Genomic DNA, 18635 nt, shown 5'->3' with positions numbered 1-18635 from the left:
TGGTTTAGAACCGCCCTGTGGTTAATTGAAACCCGACTATTATTTGGTAATTTACGGTACTCAAAGAAATGCGTTACACCCATCCTGCAACAACTTCAGTGGCTCCCAATAAAGCAGCATATCCACTTCAAGATCCTCCACATCAATTACAAAGCTCTCAATAATCTTGTAAAGTGTCTTTGAGTTTTACTGAAAGTGCTGATAAATAAAATGTAATATTATTATTCTTATTATTCTTATTATCATTATTATTATTTTATAACTGTAGAGCCTCAACAATGCAAAGATTTTTAAAAAGCTTATATTTAATGCCAAAGAGATACACTTATTTTCATGTATTATTTTTATGTTGAAAGGCTGCAACTGTTTAAAAAAACACCAACAATGAAAGATTTAGGGAAAAATACAATAAAACCTCGGATTACATGTGATTTTATACATCCAAACTCATGAGAATTGTGAAACTAAGTTTTTTCCTCTATAAAATGAGGTCTGTTTACCATATATTCCAAAAATAAGTGTAAATTGGTGGTACTGAGTTGGAGTGAAGTGAAGTGAACAAGGTGAAACACAGAATTGAGTGATAATGTTTTGCTACATGCTTCACAACCAGTCAAACCAAAAAAGGGAACAGTAAACTTAAAAGTAGCAATAGAAAACTAGAATAACTACTAGAATTGAACTGAAAGAGAATAACTACTAGAAGTGAACTGAAAGAGTTGGAGTTTTATTAAAAATACTTGTGTACTTGAGGCTTTGCCTTGATGACGGTCTTTGCCGAAATATAGTTTTAAGACCATCATTATCTCAGTTTCGTGCATATATGTTGAATATTTCTGAAATTAATTGAATAAAATCAGATTACTACTACTGGAAATACGGGGCCACATGGCTTTCTGGCATAGGAGGCATGGGAACACTGCACGCATTGCAAAGAGTGAAAGGGGCAGGCCTATTCTAGCAACTTGATCCAGGCATGTTGGGAATTATTAATAAATTTTTTTAATGAAAATATAAAACAGCTGAATTGAACACTTCACCTGTTACACAGTATCTGGAAAAGGATTCAAGACTCATCAGGAAAAACCTTATAAATAAGATTTGTGTGGACATACACCAGTCATATGGTTATCATATTAGTTAGGCATATGGATGCATATGTGCATGTGCATGGATATGAAATAAAAGACAAATAAAATGTGTCACATTATTTTTAGTAACCAAAAACATTCACAGAAACCTAAGAAAAAAATAGATATGTCAATGAATAATCAAGTGTAACACTAAAATATCCCAATATCCCCAATTAATTTGAGTTGTGTATGTGGCATGCGATGTTTAAAATAGATACATAAAAAATAAATAAAAAAGGAAACATAAAATAAAAATAATAATAAATAAATAAATAAATAAAAGGAAAAATTAAAAATATGATAAAAATAACAATACAAAATAAAATAGAATAAATAAAAAAATAAACATTGAAAAATAAAATGAAATAAATAAAAAATAAAAGTCTTTTACATCCTGTCCTGTGCTGCCACCTCGCGGAAGCAGCCGTTAGTTGCTGGAGGTCGTTTCCATAGTAACAGGTGTAGAGGCTCTGTCAGTAACAGGTGACTGTTTTTCTCTGCGTGATACGGCTACAAACATTTTCTGACTTATCTGTACTAACAGATACACAACAGAAAAAATAACTGGTCCACCATTTGCAGAGAAACAATGGCTGGAAGAGAAGGTTTGTTAAAACTAGACGTCGGTGTGTTAAGCGCTGAGCAGCAAGAGAAACTGCGACAATTTAAGGTAAGTAGTTTCCCGAGCTAAAAAGCTAACGCTGTATGAGCTAACGTTAGCCACAAACTGCAGCCTCACTTGTTTAGCCTCTTTATATTGGGCAGCCTGAGGTGAAGAAAAATGTCTTTCGTTTTCCAGATCAAGACAAGAATCGACAACGAGACGTATTTGAGGTCGCATCCAGAAGTAGACGCATTGATAGGCGACTTTTTAAGGTAAGTTGTCAAAGAAACAGTCAGCAGATTAGCCTTAGTGTCCGATAACTTTGTTCAGGATGTTTCTTGTGAGACAACAAGAACAGGCTCCTGTTTGCCTGAAGAAGAAGCTCCGTCTCATTTCTTTATATGAGCTCAAACAAATCCCACTACAGGACAAGGCCAGCCTTTCTTAATGTAAATGTGTCTCTGTAAATATGCTCCTAATATTAGTGAAACTGTGTATCCTCATTTTTATTGCTAGTTTCATTTGATATTAGATATAGTCAAATAAACCAGCAATTCAGGCGATCTAAAGTAAATAAGATATAGTAAGTTAAATTACTGTTTTCAGACTGCATGTGACAAAAGCATGGCAATATTCGATTACAATATGTTAAATAGAGATATTCACATGTCAAATACAAAACAAATCAGAGCTAAAAACGTGTGCTTTAACTATTTTCTGATTAAAGCCTCAAATTAAACTTAATGTAAATATGTTTTAAAGAAAATTCAAACTGACTTTGACAGTTAAATGTCTTCAGGCAAACTATTCCAGTTTGGCTGGTGACCTTGAGCTTGTCTTGCTTGTATTTAGTAATTTCTTTAAGCATGACAAAGGGTCTGAATTTGCCTGTATTCATGAGCCAAACCTTTATTTATTATAGTGAAAGACTGTTACCAGCTCATTTTCTGGACTGTTTCCACCCAAAATGGAGAGTTTCATATATGTGAATGTCTTCTTAGCTGAAAATCCATCTACTAGTTGAGTAGTGAATTACAGAATAAACTTGCATTTTGTCCTGTTTTGTCATTATTTGCCGCTCTGAGGAAAACGTAACAATCCGGTTGTTCTGTTGCAACAGCAACGGCAACAATGATTACAATTATTGTTACATTAAAATTACAAATGTAAGCTGCTTTTAGGTCAACTAGTCTCAAGCTTTCAGAATGTTTACATTTAAAACACTCAAGATAAGGTAAGGCAGCTTTATACAGCATATTTCAAACACAAAAGCAATTCAGAGTACTAGCACTAGAATGACACTTCAAATTAATAAGCAAAAAACTAATAAAATCAATTAGGATAGGATGGATTCATATACATAAAATTAAAGAAATTGTCATACAGCACAGTAATGTCATTGTGATAGTCACCATACTGTGGTTGCATATTTACTGTTTATGTCTTTCATCCTCCAATAGAGATGTACTTCTTAGAAGGCCTGTTGACGTCCGTGAGTTTGCAGCAGGTGAGTTGCCCACACTGCCATACACACAGAAACACACACACACACACACACACACACACACACACACACACGCAGTCAGCTTTTTATTCTAATGATGTCACACTTTTGGTTATAATATAATTCAGTTGTGTACATTCTAACAGTATTCTACTTTTTTCCGCATTTAGTAAATGTACCCTACTGTTATTTATTAGTGTCCAAAAAATATAATGAAAACATCAGGACCAAACAACAATTGATCCTACAAACGAGTTTGTGTGGCCAAAAAACTGATACAGTTTATGTCTCTGTGCCTACTAACAAAACAACTAACTAACTAACTAACATATCCATGAGCTACACAATGACATCAAAAAGTACATCAAAGGCGTTGGAAGTAGATGAAATAGTTTCAAACAAATGAGCTATTGACTCTTGTAATTGCAAAAAATGTAAATGCCCATTTTACAAATAGGATTATGTCGTTATTCCACTAACAGGGAATGACTTCATAAAATATGAGAGATGACTTGTGCGTTGCAGATTTTTGTTCTTTGAATGGATTTATCAACAAAAAGAAAAAAGGTAAACATTTAATTAACTAGCCTTATTCTTTAAAACCTCAGAAAGAGTAGTTGTTGTTGCTCAGGAGATAACTGATGGTGATCCAACAAATGTGTAATCTCACCCATTAATCTGTGTCAATTGTCGATTTCAGATCACTTCACCAAAGCAAACCTTCATGCGGTTATTGCCTCCAAAATAGAAGGAAACAGTGACATGGAGTGAAACACACCCAACACTCAGCACTGTGCCTCTCCTGCATGTCTTTTTCTGTACAGAACAACATATCTAATGACTCTTTATATTATTGTCATAATAGCAGATTGCTATCAAGGAAGCCAGTTAATAGTTTAATACCATTCTAGCAAGAATACCATTCTGAATGAATGTGATAAAAGGTTAATGAGAAGAGGATGTCCTGTGGTTATTAATCATATAGTACTGCGTGCTCTTTGTCACATCCCCAGCATGATGGGCCTCTTGAACCCTGGAGCTGGCGTTTATATGCTTGCAACTAACTACCCTTTTCATCAGAGTGGTCAAACCCTTTGTGGTTTGCATTGTGGGCCCTGTTGTTGAGTGGACATACTGTAGTCTGAGTAGATCCAGATATGAACTCCACCACACGGAACAGTCCAGCCACAGTGTTTATTACACTCACTAATTTTAGGATGAAGCTGCATACAGTTTTTCTGAGCCAATTCCTTTCTTTAAAAGAAGTTAATTCATGGCTTTCATTTAATCTTTTTCTTTCCCTATTTTTATGATATAGAATATATATTCATTTTTGTGCCCTTGGTAAATTTAAATATTGTGTTAAAAAATGAATAAATTATAAATTCATAGAATTAGACTTGATAATGAAACTGTCAGACGCAAACACAAATGTATAGAAATGGAAATGTCATGAATGAGAACTTTATATGTTGTTCAGAAAGTCTGCTGGCTGTAATCGTCTGGTTTGACTTTTTACTCTCCATGTTGCATGTATTATCTCAATCCAACTGCCGTAGTAAAGGTTGGTAGTAATTCTCCAAAGGCATGGATATGCTGGAACTTTACATTTATTTTTGTTGCAACTTTATCATTCTTTAGGTTCAGTTTTCAATTTTATGTTGTGACAACGATGTGCTTAGGGTCCAATGAGGTGTGGGCACAAAGAACCCCTGTATAGGGTTAGGTAAAGATCCTGTCTTGGATACAAATACCTGCTTTGGTTACAGCGCTCTGCTGTTTGTTTACCATCACTCTCCATGAGTGTGTGAATAGAGCTCTTTATTCTGCGGCTTTATTCATTTGTCTGTTTTGCTGGCGTAACATGCAGCTATGTTATGGTTGTAGTGCGTGGATTCAATTCGCCCATCCAATTTCTTCAGCTGTCATTTGAAAGAATGGATCTGAGGAAAAATCAATCCTTTCTATACAGAACCTTCAAATAAAAAAAACTGCTCATCCAGTCAAAGCTCATTCCTCATCATTGTGTATCACTGAATCAGATTTTCAAGTCTGATTAGCAGACATTTTACTTTCTGGGTTCATGGCTGGAAAATATTTATGTCATGGTTGACATCAGAATGCATCAGACATCATTTTAGGTTCACAACCCCTCTCTCTCTCTCTCTCTCTCTCTCGCTCTCTCTCTCGCTCTCTCTCACACTCACACACACAATCTCTCTATCTCACGCACACATCCACCACACACACACACAAAAGCACACAAACAGAGCTGTTTTTAATATGCACCTGCTTTGACTTAGTCAAGGACACATAACCACCCATCCAGCTCATCCCAGTGCGAGAAGGGAAGAGGAACAACACGCACGTCTTCACTCCACATTTTTAAATTGCTTTGTTCATATAATCAACCAGGGAGCAGCTACAGATTCTGTGAGTAAATACTAATTTGTGCCTAAATCAGTAAGTTAGTAATTTTTCAGTATTCGTGATGTGTTCATAGTTTCAGGTGTGAAATCTTGTTGCCGCAGTGTCATTTTCGAAACATGAACCAGAATAAAACATATGTATTTTTGTATGTTTTAAAGTTTTATATTTCTAAATGATTTATGTTAAGAGCAAATAATTCAGTTATGGAGTAAGATATTGTCTGACTTTACGCAAGACTGTTCAACATTTTGGGACAATGTGTTATTAAACTTGTTAAAGTGAAAGAAAAACTGCTAAAAAGTAGCTTATTCTGTTATTGTTTTTATTTTTACCTGATAAGATGATCATCTGACATATTGAAATGAGAAGTCAAATTCAAGAGAAGTAAGCAAATTGAATGAAGGCAAAATCTCAACATGCAAATGTTTGGGGCAAGAACTTCCATTTGAGAGATCAGGAGTGTAAAGTTGTTCGTAAAGAGATGATGGAGGACGACAATAGGGCTGAGGCTGTAAATATTCCACAGTACATCATGTACATTACCAAACCTGTTTATCATTGCGTGTTATCCTCCAAAGTCCATGGAGCCTCCCACAGGATGAGTAACAAAGATGGTAACTAGGGGAAGTATGATCACAAATCCTCAGAGGAGGAAGTATGGCCAAAAAACTGGAGGTAGCACGCACAGAGACGGGTTCCATAACAACTAGAGATCTAATGACAAGATCGCTGCCCGCTCAAGAGAACTTTCTGCTATAACAGAAAGAGAATTGTTGAAAAGAACGCAAATCTGTATCCAAATCACTCGTAATATCTGTTTGTATTAATACACACTTTGAATTATGCCATAATGTTCAACAGGCAGGGAGGCAGGCAAGTCTTTTCACCATGACTCCAAAAGGAGGAACATTGGTCCTTCTACTCATTGTGGCCTGTGCAGCCATGGGTAAGCATCAGCACCATCACATGCATCGTCTCCTCTTTTAACTGGAAAAATGCATGCAAGCTGTTTATGTGTACACACTCTTAATGTGTCTTTTTTTAATGATTATTCAGTAATTTTCTATTGTATCACCTGTCCAGGTAAGAGCCCTGATTTCAAAGACATGGCCAAAAAACTGGTATGTAGTTTCTTGTATACTTGATTGCTTTGAATGAGATTTTAATCTAAGTAGTATGCAGAATAACATCTATTAAGTTCTACACAATTTCAATAGTCTAGTCTATTCTACACTATGACTGTTACAATTGGATCCATTTTCATATTTTACACAGCTACCATCGATTTAATAATCTTGTTCATATATTGTCTATACAGTATATAGAAAACCCCATAAGTAATTGTTGTTCACATTTATTTTGAATGTTTTCTAATTACAAACAGAGATTTTAAACGATTAATACTAATATATTACCCTAAACATCTGATGATAATACTGTTTTTATTTGTTTGTTTTATCAGATGAGGAAGTGCCAGGAGCAGGGTGAGCAAATTCTCAGTGCACTTTTTTTTTTCCATTTAATTAAAGGTCCCATTTTTTTTGGTTCATACTTTTATTTTTCATGTATAATGTTCACATGCTTTAAATGAACAACACTGGCAAAAATGCAGACCAGCTCGGATGTGTTTCAACCATGCAACATATAAATATGGAGGGTTGCTATGTTACAGGATATCCGTTGCCAAAGATGAATCAGCTGAGAACTGTCTTCAATAGCAGGTATTTCTGTGAAAGAGATTAAAGTAACATGATGTATATGTTCCCCTAGGCTTGAACAAACATTTTGTCGCCTTTTTTGACATTTATCTGCTCCAAGCTGCAAAAATGACAGATTGAACATATAAAACACAACATTTAATATTTAAGGTCATTACTACTCTTATTTGTCTCTCAGTGACTCGCCCATGATGGACAGAAACTCCGACCAATCGAACACCTACCTCTCTACTTTTATGAAGGTCCTGGATTCAGTCTATCCTGTCAAGAACTCGCTCGGTAGATTCCCCATGGATGGTAAAAAGGTGTGAATACACACATGGTCTATCACCTAAACCACATTAGATTTCTTCGCATATAGATAATGTCAATCATTATTCGCTGTATGCTGTGATCTTAATGGTTGATGGTCATGTTTATTCATTATTTGTTTTAACTGTTTCACCCAGCACACATTAATTGCTTATTTTCTCTGTTTCTCTTTTTAGCCAAACAAGATGTGGAATTGCACCGATCTTACAACCATGATTAAGATGATGAGGAACTCTTCCGTCTGTACTCCCTTCTACTGCCAAGATCTTGAGAAAAGAAAACATAATCCATTAACTAGTGCTGCTTTCTGAATGTGTAATGATTCCTGTGATCTCTCTAATTTCCTCAGGAGGCATCTGCATGTTACATGCGTGCATTTGTGGCCCCTCAGTCCTGGGAGGCTTTGACCACACAGAGTGAAGACAACATGGACTCGGACGACTATGACGAGCTGCTCTGGGCTGCCAAACCGGCGCTGGAGGATATGCCTCCTTCAGAAATGAGGCTTCCAGTCACAGCAACTCGGCAAAAAGTGAAAAAAATGTGAGTATGAATTTTATAAAATGCGTCCTCCACTGTCTCTCAGATAGCTTTTCTTAAAATTGTAAAATTGGTCATTGGTTCCAGGATGATGGTGATGCAGGAGGAGCGTGAGCGCATGTCTGAAGACAAAAGGAAAAAGGTGGCAGATTGGATAAAACAGCAGATCGCCCAGAACAACTTCAACTGTACAATGAAGCCATCATCTGACTCGAGATTAAGTAAGAAATTAGTTAGGCACATCAAGTCAGAAAAAAGCTTTCTACAATAAAACCCCACATATTCACCATTAGCTGGAAAATCAGATGAATTCACACTGTTTAGCAGAAAGACAAAAGTAGAAAGAAAGGGAAGAGAAGGTAGAAAAAACAGGAGCAAGTACAGGTGAAAATCTTAAAAGATGAAGAGAAAAATGAAGTGGGGGAAAAGAGTGAACTAAGCAGGTAACTTAAAGCAAACTGGATGAAAGTAACCCGGGTTAAGAAAGAACCAGGAGTAGGAGCGGGAAGTAGACGAGCAAAAAGCAGCCTCTCATATGAAAATCATGCAAAGCGTATGGAGATTCATTTCATTAAATAACAAAACAGCCACGAATAAACGTGTGTCACAGGAAAACCACAATTGTTACATGTGTTTGTGGTGCTCATATTTTGCAAGCCACAGTATGTATGTTTTGCAAATGTGTGTGCTCTGTCTCCAGCATTACTGATACTTATTAGTACATGTGTATCTGCACAACAAGCTTACCCATAAAACCTTAATGCCTTCAATGTCTCCTTTCTGTTATCGCTTTACTGTTAAGTATGAATGGGACTTGTAACAGCCTAATTAATTCTATAGAGCAAATGCCGCGCTGTAGACCTGCACTGAAGTGGCTGAACTGTGAAGCGATGGACATGATTGGACAATACCTCCCGCATTTAAAAGCAAACGATGTTGATTCTTCTCCCAAAGAAGAGGTGAGGGGTGTCTGCAAAAGAGCATAAAGAGTCAACTTAAACTAGAAACAACTAATAATTCATTCATTGCTCTGCTGGTTTTTCTCAACCACTTTCTATTTTAGCTGCTTGAATGCTTCCGCTCAGGCAAGCTTGAATCTGCCTTCAGAAAGGATTCTGAGATGAAGCCCAGCCTGGCCAAGAGGTTTCTCCAAAAAATACAAGAGTCCTTAAGTCAGAAAGATTTTGAAGATAATTTGGAAAGGTTTGTATTTACGTGAGAATGTGTGTACATCAGTGTACAAAAAGACTGGATCCCTCACTTGTGTCATATAATTTCCTAACAGTGTCTGATTGTTTTCCACTCAGTTTACTCAGAGATGAACAGTATTTCCATTAAATGTATTAAAATATGCGTTACATACTGTTACAGCACTTCAGCTAATCAGAGTTTCTGGCTTTGTATCACTCTTTCTCTTCACTTTTTTGTACTGTATCATACTCTGTTCTGATGGAACTGCTTTGTGTCTTTTGCAAGTTGGAGATATGAGAACTATACTTCCTCCACTGCACTTTATTTATCGCTGTACAAGAAGGCATCTGCCAATCTCATTGTCTTCTGAAAGAAAGTGCATCAGGGGCAAAACTGTCTAGTTCCCAGAGTTGCATTTCAATTGGCTGTTCACTCCGGAAGTCAATGGTCGGTTTATTTGACAGAAAAAACCCAGCATGCACCCCTGGATTCACAGCCTCGCACCTCCAAGATAAATCCAGATTGGCATCTTGACATCATCATTTATTTTACTGTAGATACATACTGAAGCCACGAAATTCCTATAATCTGATGAACAACAGTTTGTGTAGAATGTTTTATGATGTCATTTAAAATACTTTTAAAGGCTCAATATGTAAATTTTGGAGAAGAAATTCAAACTCAGAATTTATATATTCTCGACATCAATGAGGTAATGATACAATCTCACAAATATTTATTTTTTTCCATAAATGAATAAACAAGCCATTCTCAGAGGAAAATAAGGTCCCCAGAACATTGTTTGAAGCTAGAATGGTGGCAGGGTCCACCACATATAAACAAAGTAAAACAGTATGAAAATTGTGCTGTTTGTTCTGTTTGTTCAGTCGGTAAAGATCTCTCTCCTCTGATTAAAATGTATTCCCCCAAACTACATAATGCACCTTTAATTGAATATGATTTTCTCATTCTCATTTTGTTTTGATACATGATGAGCAAGTGTTTGTAATTTCCTAACAAGATACTTTTTCATCTATTCATGCCCATCTCTGTTTAACCTGAACCTCTCAACGCTGTCTGTTTTTGGGGGGGTTTTGTAAGGAACACATGTGAACAGATGAGAAAGCATTGTTACAGATAGTCATTATAAGAGACAGAAAAAATACATTCAAATAATAATTACGTACACAAATGAGTTAGACATTATAGAGAGCTGATTCAGTTTTAAGTATGGAATAATTAAGACATTTTTACCTGTAAACCTCCTCAGACTCGGCACACTCATCTGTCATATGAAAAAGCCTCCAAAATTGACCGCTGAACTCAGCAGTAAACTTCTGCCCCAGCTTAACGCCTGCAATGACTCCAACAACCCTGGAATCAAAAAGGTATCACTCACTTATCCAAACACTTCACCTGTGTCAGCCTTCAGCAGGGCCGAAGTAACAGATTTCACGAGTTTTAAGTAATCGTTCGGTTGCTTTTTGTTTTTCTACCCTCTGCTCACTCAAGCTGAAGAAGTTATCTGCCAAACTTATGATGTCAAACTCCAACACTGCTAAAACACTACTCGAGCTGGGCAAAAGTGTGCGGGCGTTGCCTCCCAAAAATCTGCCACCTATCGCGTGGGATGATCTTAAATTGTTCAGAATACTCAATCTGACAGTGGCCCAGCAGCGTGCCGTGGTGAGGCAACTGATGGGGGAAAAAAAGGTAAGCCTGCAGGGCTGATGAAAGCGTGTCTCTGTCATGCTGTCCTTCTCATGATACCTCATTCTTCTTTCCCTCAGTGTGAAGAGGTATCAGATACGAAACTGATGGACCTTCAGCCAGTTCTAGCAGGTTTGCCTTGCTGTGTCGTCAAGCGTATAAAAGCCGAGGTAATACTGAATGAGACCGAGAACCTGAAGCAGATGAGCAAGTGTCAGCTGAAGGCCATGCTGAAGGAGGTGAGTAAAGAGAGAGAGAGAGGCAGGAAAAAGAGGCTAACTCTGTTGATTAAGACGAATAATGATTCTGATCTGTCACTTTCCTTGGCTCTCAAATCTCAGTCTCATATATAAAATATTTCTTGTTATCTGTTATATGCAATAGGAACATCATTTAAAAAAATTATTAAATGTTTTCATGCAGATGCGTAAGGATGTGAAAGCCCTCGACTTGGTGCTGAAGTTGGATGGCGATTTGCTTCGCAGTGTTCCTCTGAGATACCTGGCCAAAGCAAACATCACCTCTTCAGACGAAGTGAATAATAAAACTTGGAGTCAGTCTCAGGTAATATCCCTGAATACGTCCTGTCCGCCACATTTTATTATGTTCTTACATTTTTAACGTGCTCTGAATCATATAATGTCTTGCTCTTTTGATGCAATTTATTACTGTTTCACATGCTTTCGCTGTCAACCAGTCATTCATAATTGTTAACTGTTAACTAATGATGCCATGTGTCTTACTGTTTTTGTCTTTTCTTTTCAGGCACTTTTATTGGTCAAAAAGATGCGTATGGGAAAGCTGTTTAAGATGAGGTGAGATACGCAGTCGTGAACAAAACAATACAAAAGCCTTGCAATAGAAACATCTAACTTCTGGTTAAAATGGTTTCTATCGTGACTGGGAGAGGTCTTGATTAAAAGTGGCAGTCATTTTTGAGATCATTTAAGCACTTGAAAAGTTGGTTTCAAATCTTAAGCATGTCTCCATTATATATAATAACAAATGCATACATATGTACATATATATTAACTTGTTAGATAATGAAAGATTAACACTCATAACTTTTATTATGTGTATTATATTTTGTGGAGTTTCAGTAATGTGCATGGTCTTGTTGCTGAACGTACAGTGTCTGCTGTTACTTTACATGTGAAACATTATTGGCCAACACAGGGGGCTGCGTTCACTCGCTCAGGGTATAACCAGTGAAATGATCAACCAAATACCAGACAGTGAAGTTCAAAATGTGACTCAGAAGCTAACAGAGGATCCTAAGTGGCTCTCCAGGAGGCTGGTATGTATGTGTACATTATGTCACGCATATAAATAAAAGATATGTAGATGAGTATTCTAACTGAAAACAAATATATGTTTTCAGGCATCATGGCTTGCCAAAAAGCTATTTGCGACTTTAGGGAAACGGAGAGCTGACTTTTTCAAAACCATCACCGAGGAGGAGATGGATGAGATTCCCTCACTGTTACTTCCTTTCCTGACGTAAACAAACAGTCCATTCTCTATCTCACTTTATCATGTATGTTTAAAAAAAGTTCTATAATAAGATTTAACAACTCTCTATCCGTGTCCCCCAGTCCTGAGACATTGACGGATTTGCCTGACTCCGTGTGTGACATCTTCCTCAAAAAGATGGAAGAGGCCAACATGTACTTGTTACCTCTTAGTGATCGTCGTTCTCGCAGCACACTCGCCAATAAAATCCTGTCTTGCCTGGTAAATGATATTCACACACAAGGATACAGAGGGGTGACAGATTAAAGGAAAAGACAACATATATGATCTCAGTAAGGTGCTGAGTTAGTGCAGCAGAGATTGGCGTAGGCTGTCTGAGTCAGACCAACCAAAAAGTTCAGTGAGCTCTGTGTGGGAGCATCATCTGTCACATTTTTGTATTATTTATTTATTTTGCTTTAAATTGTCACCAACCTGCACCCACTGCTGCATACACAATATTATCACATAGTAAGTCTTCTCTGTGCAACAACAGCCTCAGATATTGCCTGTGAATTTGTAGGGGGGAGACGTATCCAGTCTGACCACTGAGAGCGTGGACAGCTTTGGACCGCTCTTGTGTGAGTTCAATGTTTCCCAACTCCGTCAAATGACCCCCGATGTCCTCAACGCCAGCCTCCAGGCCATGGCTGGCCACCGCCACTTTCCTCGACGCAACTGGATGGATCTAATTCAGCTGGTCAAAGAGACTTTTGGGTAGGACAGCTCTCCGGTGGATACTGGGGTTACTGCAGAGAGAGTATGAATCTAACGGTTATTTATTTTCAATCCTCTGCAGGGATCCATCTGACTGGTCGGCAGAGACCATGGAAGATCTGTCTCCCCTCCTCCTTTTGGATGATAATGCCATATCTGCTCTGCCCAATGAGGTTTGTTTTTTGTTGTCTGGGCAGGGATCCAGCATTGGATGTCCCATGTTTGTGCTTTTCCATATTTTTGTCAATAAATCATCAAACGGTCAACATGAGGAGGCCATGGTTCATGTTCGAATTTTTCATGATGTTTTTTGTTTATTCTCCACTCTCTCCGTCAGCCTCGTGTGAAAGACATTCTCTTTTTCTTGATGCCACGTCTGACCCGAATCTCTGCTGGACTGAGAAAGAAAATGTTTGATATCATCACCACCACCACCACAACATCTAACGATGAACGTAAAAAGAGAGCAGGTGTGGAAGAGAAATCCTTGAGTGCTGTTAATTTTTAAATTTTGGTTAGTGATGCTACCCAACTGTACTCTACCGTACTTCTCTATTTCTCACTTGCTATCTGTGTCTCTCCCGTCTCTCACAGCCAACAGTGGCAGCAGCACTTTAGTACCGACTGTGGAGCTGATTGAAGAATTGGAAATGTTCAACGTCCAGTGGACACCTGACAAGCTGGATACATTGTCAGCAGAAACCTTCCGTGATACGGTAGAAACACTCGGGAGTGTCGATAACTACAGCACAGACCAACTGGCCGTACTCAGTGACAAAGCAGCTAAGGTAGAGTGGAGGCACTGATCCTGGTTCTGTTCATTGTGCGAGAGGGGGAGGAAAATGTATAATATATTAAAATATGATAATATATTATCTTCCTCATTCCAACAGTAAAGGGCGCCTGAACCTTACAGCTGACTTACTAACAAAGCAAGACACTCCCCAGCTTTATTAATTGGAACTAAACTTGAAATAAAACAACAACATGCTCCCTTCTTATTTCTCAGAATAACATAATTAATGTTACAATTGGTACAACTTTTAAAACCAGTCACTTCTCTCGTGGTCGTCACATCTAGGCTACACATGTGGCTGCCAGTAGTTCCTCACAGTATTTAAGATTAGTTCAGCCACTGCACGTCCAGCAAAAAGCGCATCGCTTAAAGCCTGGCGAGATGGATTCAGAAGATCACATGATCATATGATCTTGTGAATCCAGCCACTGTCTATTTGACCAAAGAAAACTGCAGGAAAAAAAAAAAAAACTCAACTCAACTCTGAGTAGCTCACGGTACGACTAAAATACCGACTTCCTCCTTTATACATGTATCCTTTATTAACAAACAGAATGGTGTCCAACAGATATCAAAACTTTTTAAAACTGTAATTGTATGTATTTACATAGAAATACAACATCTCATGTCCAGCACAGTCGTTTTCTGATTCTGTTCTTGCAGGTCTTGGGCCCAGTGTCACAGATGACTGAGGCTAACGTGATGGAGTTGGGGTGTATAACTCAGGGCTTCTCTGACGCAGACCTGGAGATGCTCCCCTTCACATCTGAGGCTCTGGAGGATATGGCCCGCTGTGGCTGGAATGAGTCCCAGGTGATGTAATTAAAACATTCTCAAATGCTCACGACTGAAACACATCATTATCATGACGTTCACTAATCAAGATGACCTGTCCGAACAGATGGAGCCGGTGTGGAAGGGCTTTGCTAAATACAACAACCTGACAGCGGAGCAGTTGGATGCTGCAGATATGGTGGCACTAGGCCGGTTCATCTGTGGCCTGAACTCCAGCGAGATTGAACAGCTAGACGGGGACGCCTTTACGTGCGTGCTCCATACAGAACTCACCTGTGATTTTATTTATGTCACCACTTCTGCTTGTGAAATTCACAAATTAGTTCATATCCGGTTAGACTGTCTTACAAACCCACACAAAAGCACCAAAGCTACAAGTGACTGTATTACTAGTTTCATTCAAGAGAAAAGGGAACACAATGTCAAATATTCTGGTATCAGCACAAAGCACTGCAGGCTGCATTTAAAATCTGTCTTTGTTTTAATGCAGTTAAAATTGTTCACTTAACCTCAAATATCTATGAAAGATTTTTTATATATATTTCGCCCCTTTTTATTTGTTTTTATTATTTATCTCTGGTCTCATTCCCTTGCGTACGCTAGACTCAAGAGGCAAATGAGAAAAAAAAAATGTTGTTGATACACCAAATGTTTTGGTCCATTTGCATCTGTGAAACAGATGAGTAAAAAAACTGCTGTTTTCAAAGATAAAAAAAAAAGTCACTATTCAAGCAAAAAAAAACTCACCTGGCAAAACTTTAAGAGAGATTTTCCTAGCAAAACCTTTTTTTCCGCCTGTTAGTGAAGCAACGTTATGTAGAAACTGGCATTTTGTGTGATTTGGCGCCTCACACAGTTTCTGAGTGCAACACTGCTTTCCCAAATACAAATCCCAGGTCTGTGATAATTTGTCAGATAGGTACTAACTATATGTATATATATATATATATATATATATATATATATATATATATATATATATATATATATATATACATATAGTTAGTACCTACATTGTAACAGTGTTAATTGTTGAAAACGTGTATGTTGTAGTAAACATGTATGCAACCCACTCCTACCGCATAGAGCAGAAACAAGGTATGGGAGAGGAGCGGCTGAGACAGAGACACCGTTCACCCTGTAACATGACACTGTACCTTTAAAATGATTTGAAAGCTGTTATTCTGAGGCAAAATGTTAAAAAATAGATCATCAGAAATGTTTGTTTCTCTTTTGCCTCTCAGGCCCACCATACTTTTGTCCATATTAATACTCTTAGTATTATTAATACATTCTGAATTTTTAAATAGTTTTAGTAGAGAGTAAGACAGAGATTTCTTTCAAACTTGGGTACACAGAGAAGGCATTCACCAGAGTACAATTCTTTTGACTTCGTTATGAGCTGCAGAGTGTGACAACTGTGTAATGTGTGTGTGTGTTCATGTGTGTCACAGGGACGCTGTTGGCTCAATGGATGTGCAGTGCTCCTACAAGGTCATGGAGCACTTTAAAAGTCTTGCTGCATCTGTGTTTGGAGTTCCCACAACCTGGACATCAGCACAAGTGTCTGAGCTGAAGAACATCATTGGTTAGATTACCCCCTCTGCTCAATGCTCTCCGCAGGAAACCAAACCTCATTGTAGTATTTTCTTGAAAGTACTGGTGCAGAAACTAGTTTTAATTCACGTCATTTGTCTTTCTTCAGCAGCTTCTTACAAAAAATACTGAACATCTGTTTTTTGTCTCCTCCAGCTGGGTTGAATGCGACTGAGTTGATGTCTTTAGACAAGTCTGTCTTCTCATTTATCAGCGAGTCGTGCATCCCTCTCATACCAGCAAGAAACTTTGCGGTGAGTAACTTTCTCTTTGTTCTTTCCTTCCATCGACTATTTAGCTCTGAGTCGAATCCAGCAGTGGTAAGTAACTAAGTACAGTAACTCAAGTACTGTACATAAATAGAAGTAGTTGTTTTATTATGTTATATAATATTATATTATATTATATATATCATATTATATCACATTATATTATGATGAACTGTTAAGTGATAGATAAAATTGTCCTTTTATAGTCATTTTTGTGTGGAACAAATGTCTTCGATTTTATTTTCTTGTAAAAAAAAAACAACTGACAAAATCTGTAAAGAAGTAAAGAAGGAATATTTCTACCTGTTCTGTATTCTTACTACTAAAGTTGTTTTTTTTTTTAAAATCATTTTCATAAAGAAATGACAGGCTTAAGTTTGTTCGGGGTAGATCAGCTCCCCTCCACCAATTACAACAAAAGTGGTACTCATACATTTTGCTGATAAGGCTTATGCACTCTTACATACTTAGATTTGGAATGCAGGATTTGTATTTGTAATAAGAGTAACAATACTATACATTTACAGGATATCAGAACCTCTTCCTCCTCTTGACCTCTGTGCCACCCTGTTTCCCTATAGGCTCTCTCTGTTGAACAGCTGCAGGCTCTTGGACCTGACAACATTGCAGTGATAACCAGTGAACAGCTAGCTGCCCTGAGCAAAGACAAACGGGAGGCTCTTGAACCAGGCACGACAGGATCTCGCGATCAAACTAAAACCCCTGAAGAATCAGGTGAGAAGATAAGTGTAAACTGCTGTAAATTCACTTATTCTTTACCGTTTTAGTCCATCTTCAAATCCCTTCAGTGTGTCATACTGCTAACATATTAGTTCATGCTTCACAACATTTGCAGCCAGCAGACAAAATCAAGTTCTTTCCATGCTTTTTGTCCAACCTGACTAATCCACTCCTCAGTGATAGGAATGAGAGTAATACATTTACTTAAGTCGGTGGAGATGGATTTCCCAAGAATATAATGAGCATGATGATAATATATTTAACCAGAAGGCTTGAATCTTTGGATAACAACATAAAAAATATGACTTAACATTCCATGGTTTCCGTCAAACCTTCATCACATTTTGATTTATATAACTCTAAATCCAGATTGGTATGTGACATCGCTGTTTTGTTCCAAATGAGCGCCAACAACCTCACACAACTGAGAGGAGCACAGGTGAAAATACGAATACAGAATTCTCTCATGTAAAATAACAAAAACTGTTCTATGTGGGACACCTTCACTCATATTAAGAAAAATAGGTTTCCTTGGAAGTGGAAGTGTTTGCATTCAGTCCTCGTGTCACTTTCTTTCAGGAGCGCCATCGATGAGTGTCGAGGGGATCGCATCCTTCATGAAGCCCCTTCTGGTTCTCCTCACGGGGTTCCTGCTGCTGTGAGATCAGAGAGCCACAGCACACTACTGCTGGACTAGCAGAAGCTTCATTTAACCACACATACACACACAAGTTATCATTATAGTGGCAACATGTAATTCTTACTTTATGACGAGGACATGTTTATTCATCTCATGTGATCGTAGTGGAGTGTAGCCACAATATAATCAAATGAGCTGGTAAAGATGTGTAAGGATCCTTTATTATTACCTTTAGTCAGGTTTACTTTTAAATATTCTGTCTTTATATTTATAAGAAAGTTTATTTTGATAGAATAAAGAATATGTGACTCGGATGGCCTATATATGGGATGTTTGATACTGTGCTGACAAAATGGAAAATGATAATTTAACTCAATAAAGAATATTAATACACGCACTTACTATTGCGATTGTTCTTGAAGAAAAA

The 18635-nt window shown here is 37.7% G+C and overlaps 2 protein-coding genes across 4 annotated transcripts; both read left to right on the top strand.

The window, feature by feature from the left end:
* The first annotated feature begins 1551 nt into the window (after positions 1-1551).
* Positions 1552-4196, top strand: riiad1 (regulatory subunit of type II PKA R-subunit domain containing 1). Its single transcript, XM_030393799.1, has 5 exons — positions 1552-1616; positions 1716-1803; positions 1933-2009; positions 3198-3244; positions 3942-4196. Exons 2-5 carry the CDS (start codon positions 1723-1725, stop codon positions 4010-4012), a joined length of 276 nt encoding a protein of 91 aa, XP_030249659.1. The 5' UTR covers positions 1552-1616; positions 1716-1722; the 3' UTR covers positions 4013-4196.
* Positions 4197-4329: 133 nt separating this feature from the next.
* otoa (otoancorin) lies at positions 4330-18605 on the top strand. Of its 3 annotated transcripts, XM_030393796.1 has the most exons (29): positions 4330-5674; positions 6533-6617; positions 6755-6792; positions 7134-7155; positions 7344-7392; positions 7568-7694; positions 7878-7940; positions 8051-8244; positions 8329-8462; positions 9082-9200; positions 9305-9444; positions 10703-10820; positions 10945-11145; positions 11223-11381; positions 11566-11706; positions 11908-11957; positions 12319-12439; positions 12524-12642; positions 12738-12876; positions 13178-13371; positions 13454-13544; positions 13709-13841; positions 13966-14159; positions 14831-14980; positions 15069-15211; positions 16417-16550; positions 16715-16812; positions 17409-17562; positions 18148-18605. In XM_030393796.1, the coding sequence occupies exons 2-29, from the start codon at positions 6560-6562 to the stop codon at positions 18228-18230; spliced, it is 3366 nt and encodes a 1121-aa protein (XP_030249656.1). In that variant the 5' UTR covers positions 4330-5674; positions 6533-6559; the 3' UTR covers positions 18231-18605. The 3 variants fall into 3 exon arrangements, with proteins under 3 accessions (XP_030249656.1, XP_030249655.1, XP_030249657.1); XM_030393795.1 differs by having other exon boundaries at positions 4330-6617; XM_030393797.1 differs by lacking the exon at positions 18148-18605 and adding an exon at positions 17938-18125 and having other exon boundaries at positions 4330-6617.
* Positions 18606-18635: the final 30 nt, after the last annotated feature.

Source organism: Sparus aurata, chromosome 17 (genome assembly GCF_900880675.1).
Source record: "Sparus aurata chromosome 17, fSpaAur1.1, whole genome shotgun sequence".
Taxonomy (NCBI): domain Eukaryota; kingdom Metazoa; phylum Chordata; class Actinopteri; order Spariformes; family Sparidae; genus Sparus; species Sparus aurata.
Note: the sequence above shows the minus strand (reverse complement) of the source record. Positions and strands in the feature narration are given on the sequence as shown.

What these genes read in the sequence shown, in the direction of transcription:
- otoa (XM_030393796.1), top strand. Translation starts at nt 6,560, where the DNA reads ATGACTCCAAAAGGAGGAACATTGGTCCTTCTACTCATTGTGGCCTGT. An exon ending in ACAACCCTGGAATCAAAAAG is followed by an intron (nt 10,821 to 10,944) that starts GTATCACTCACT and finishes TGCTCACTCAAG; the next exon opens with CTGAAGAAGTTATCTGCCAA. An exon ending in TATCTGCTCTGCCCAATGAG is followed by an intron (nt 13,545 to 13,708) that starts GTTTGTTTTTTG and finishes TCTCTCCGTCAG; the next exon opens with CCTCGTGTGAAAGACATTCT.
- riiad1 (XM_030393799.1), top strand. Translation starts at nt 1,723, where the DNA reads ATGGCTGGAAGAGAAGGTTTGTTAAAACTAGACGTCGGTGTGTTAAGC. An exon ending in AGAAACTGCGACAATTTAAG is followed by an intron (nt 1,804 to 1,932) that starts GTAAGTAGTTTC and finishes TTCGTTTTCCAG; the next exon opens with ATCAAGACAAGAATCGACAA. An exon ending in TTGATAGGCGACTTTTTAAG is followed by an intron (nt 2,010 to 3,197) that starts GTAAGTTGTCAA and finishes ATCCTCCAATAG; the next exon opens with AGATGTACTTCTTAGAAGGC.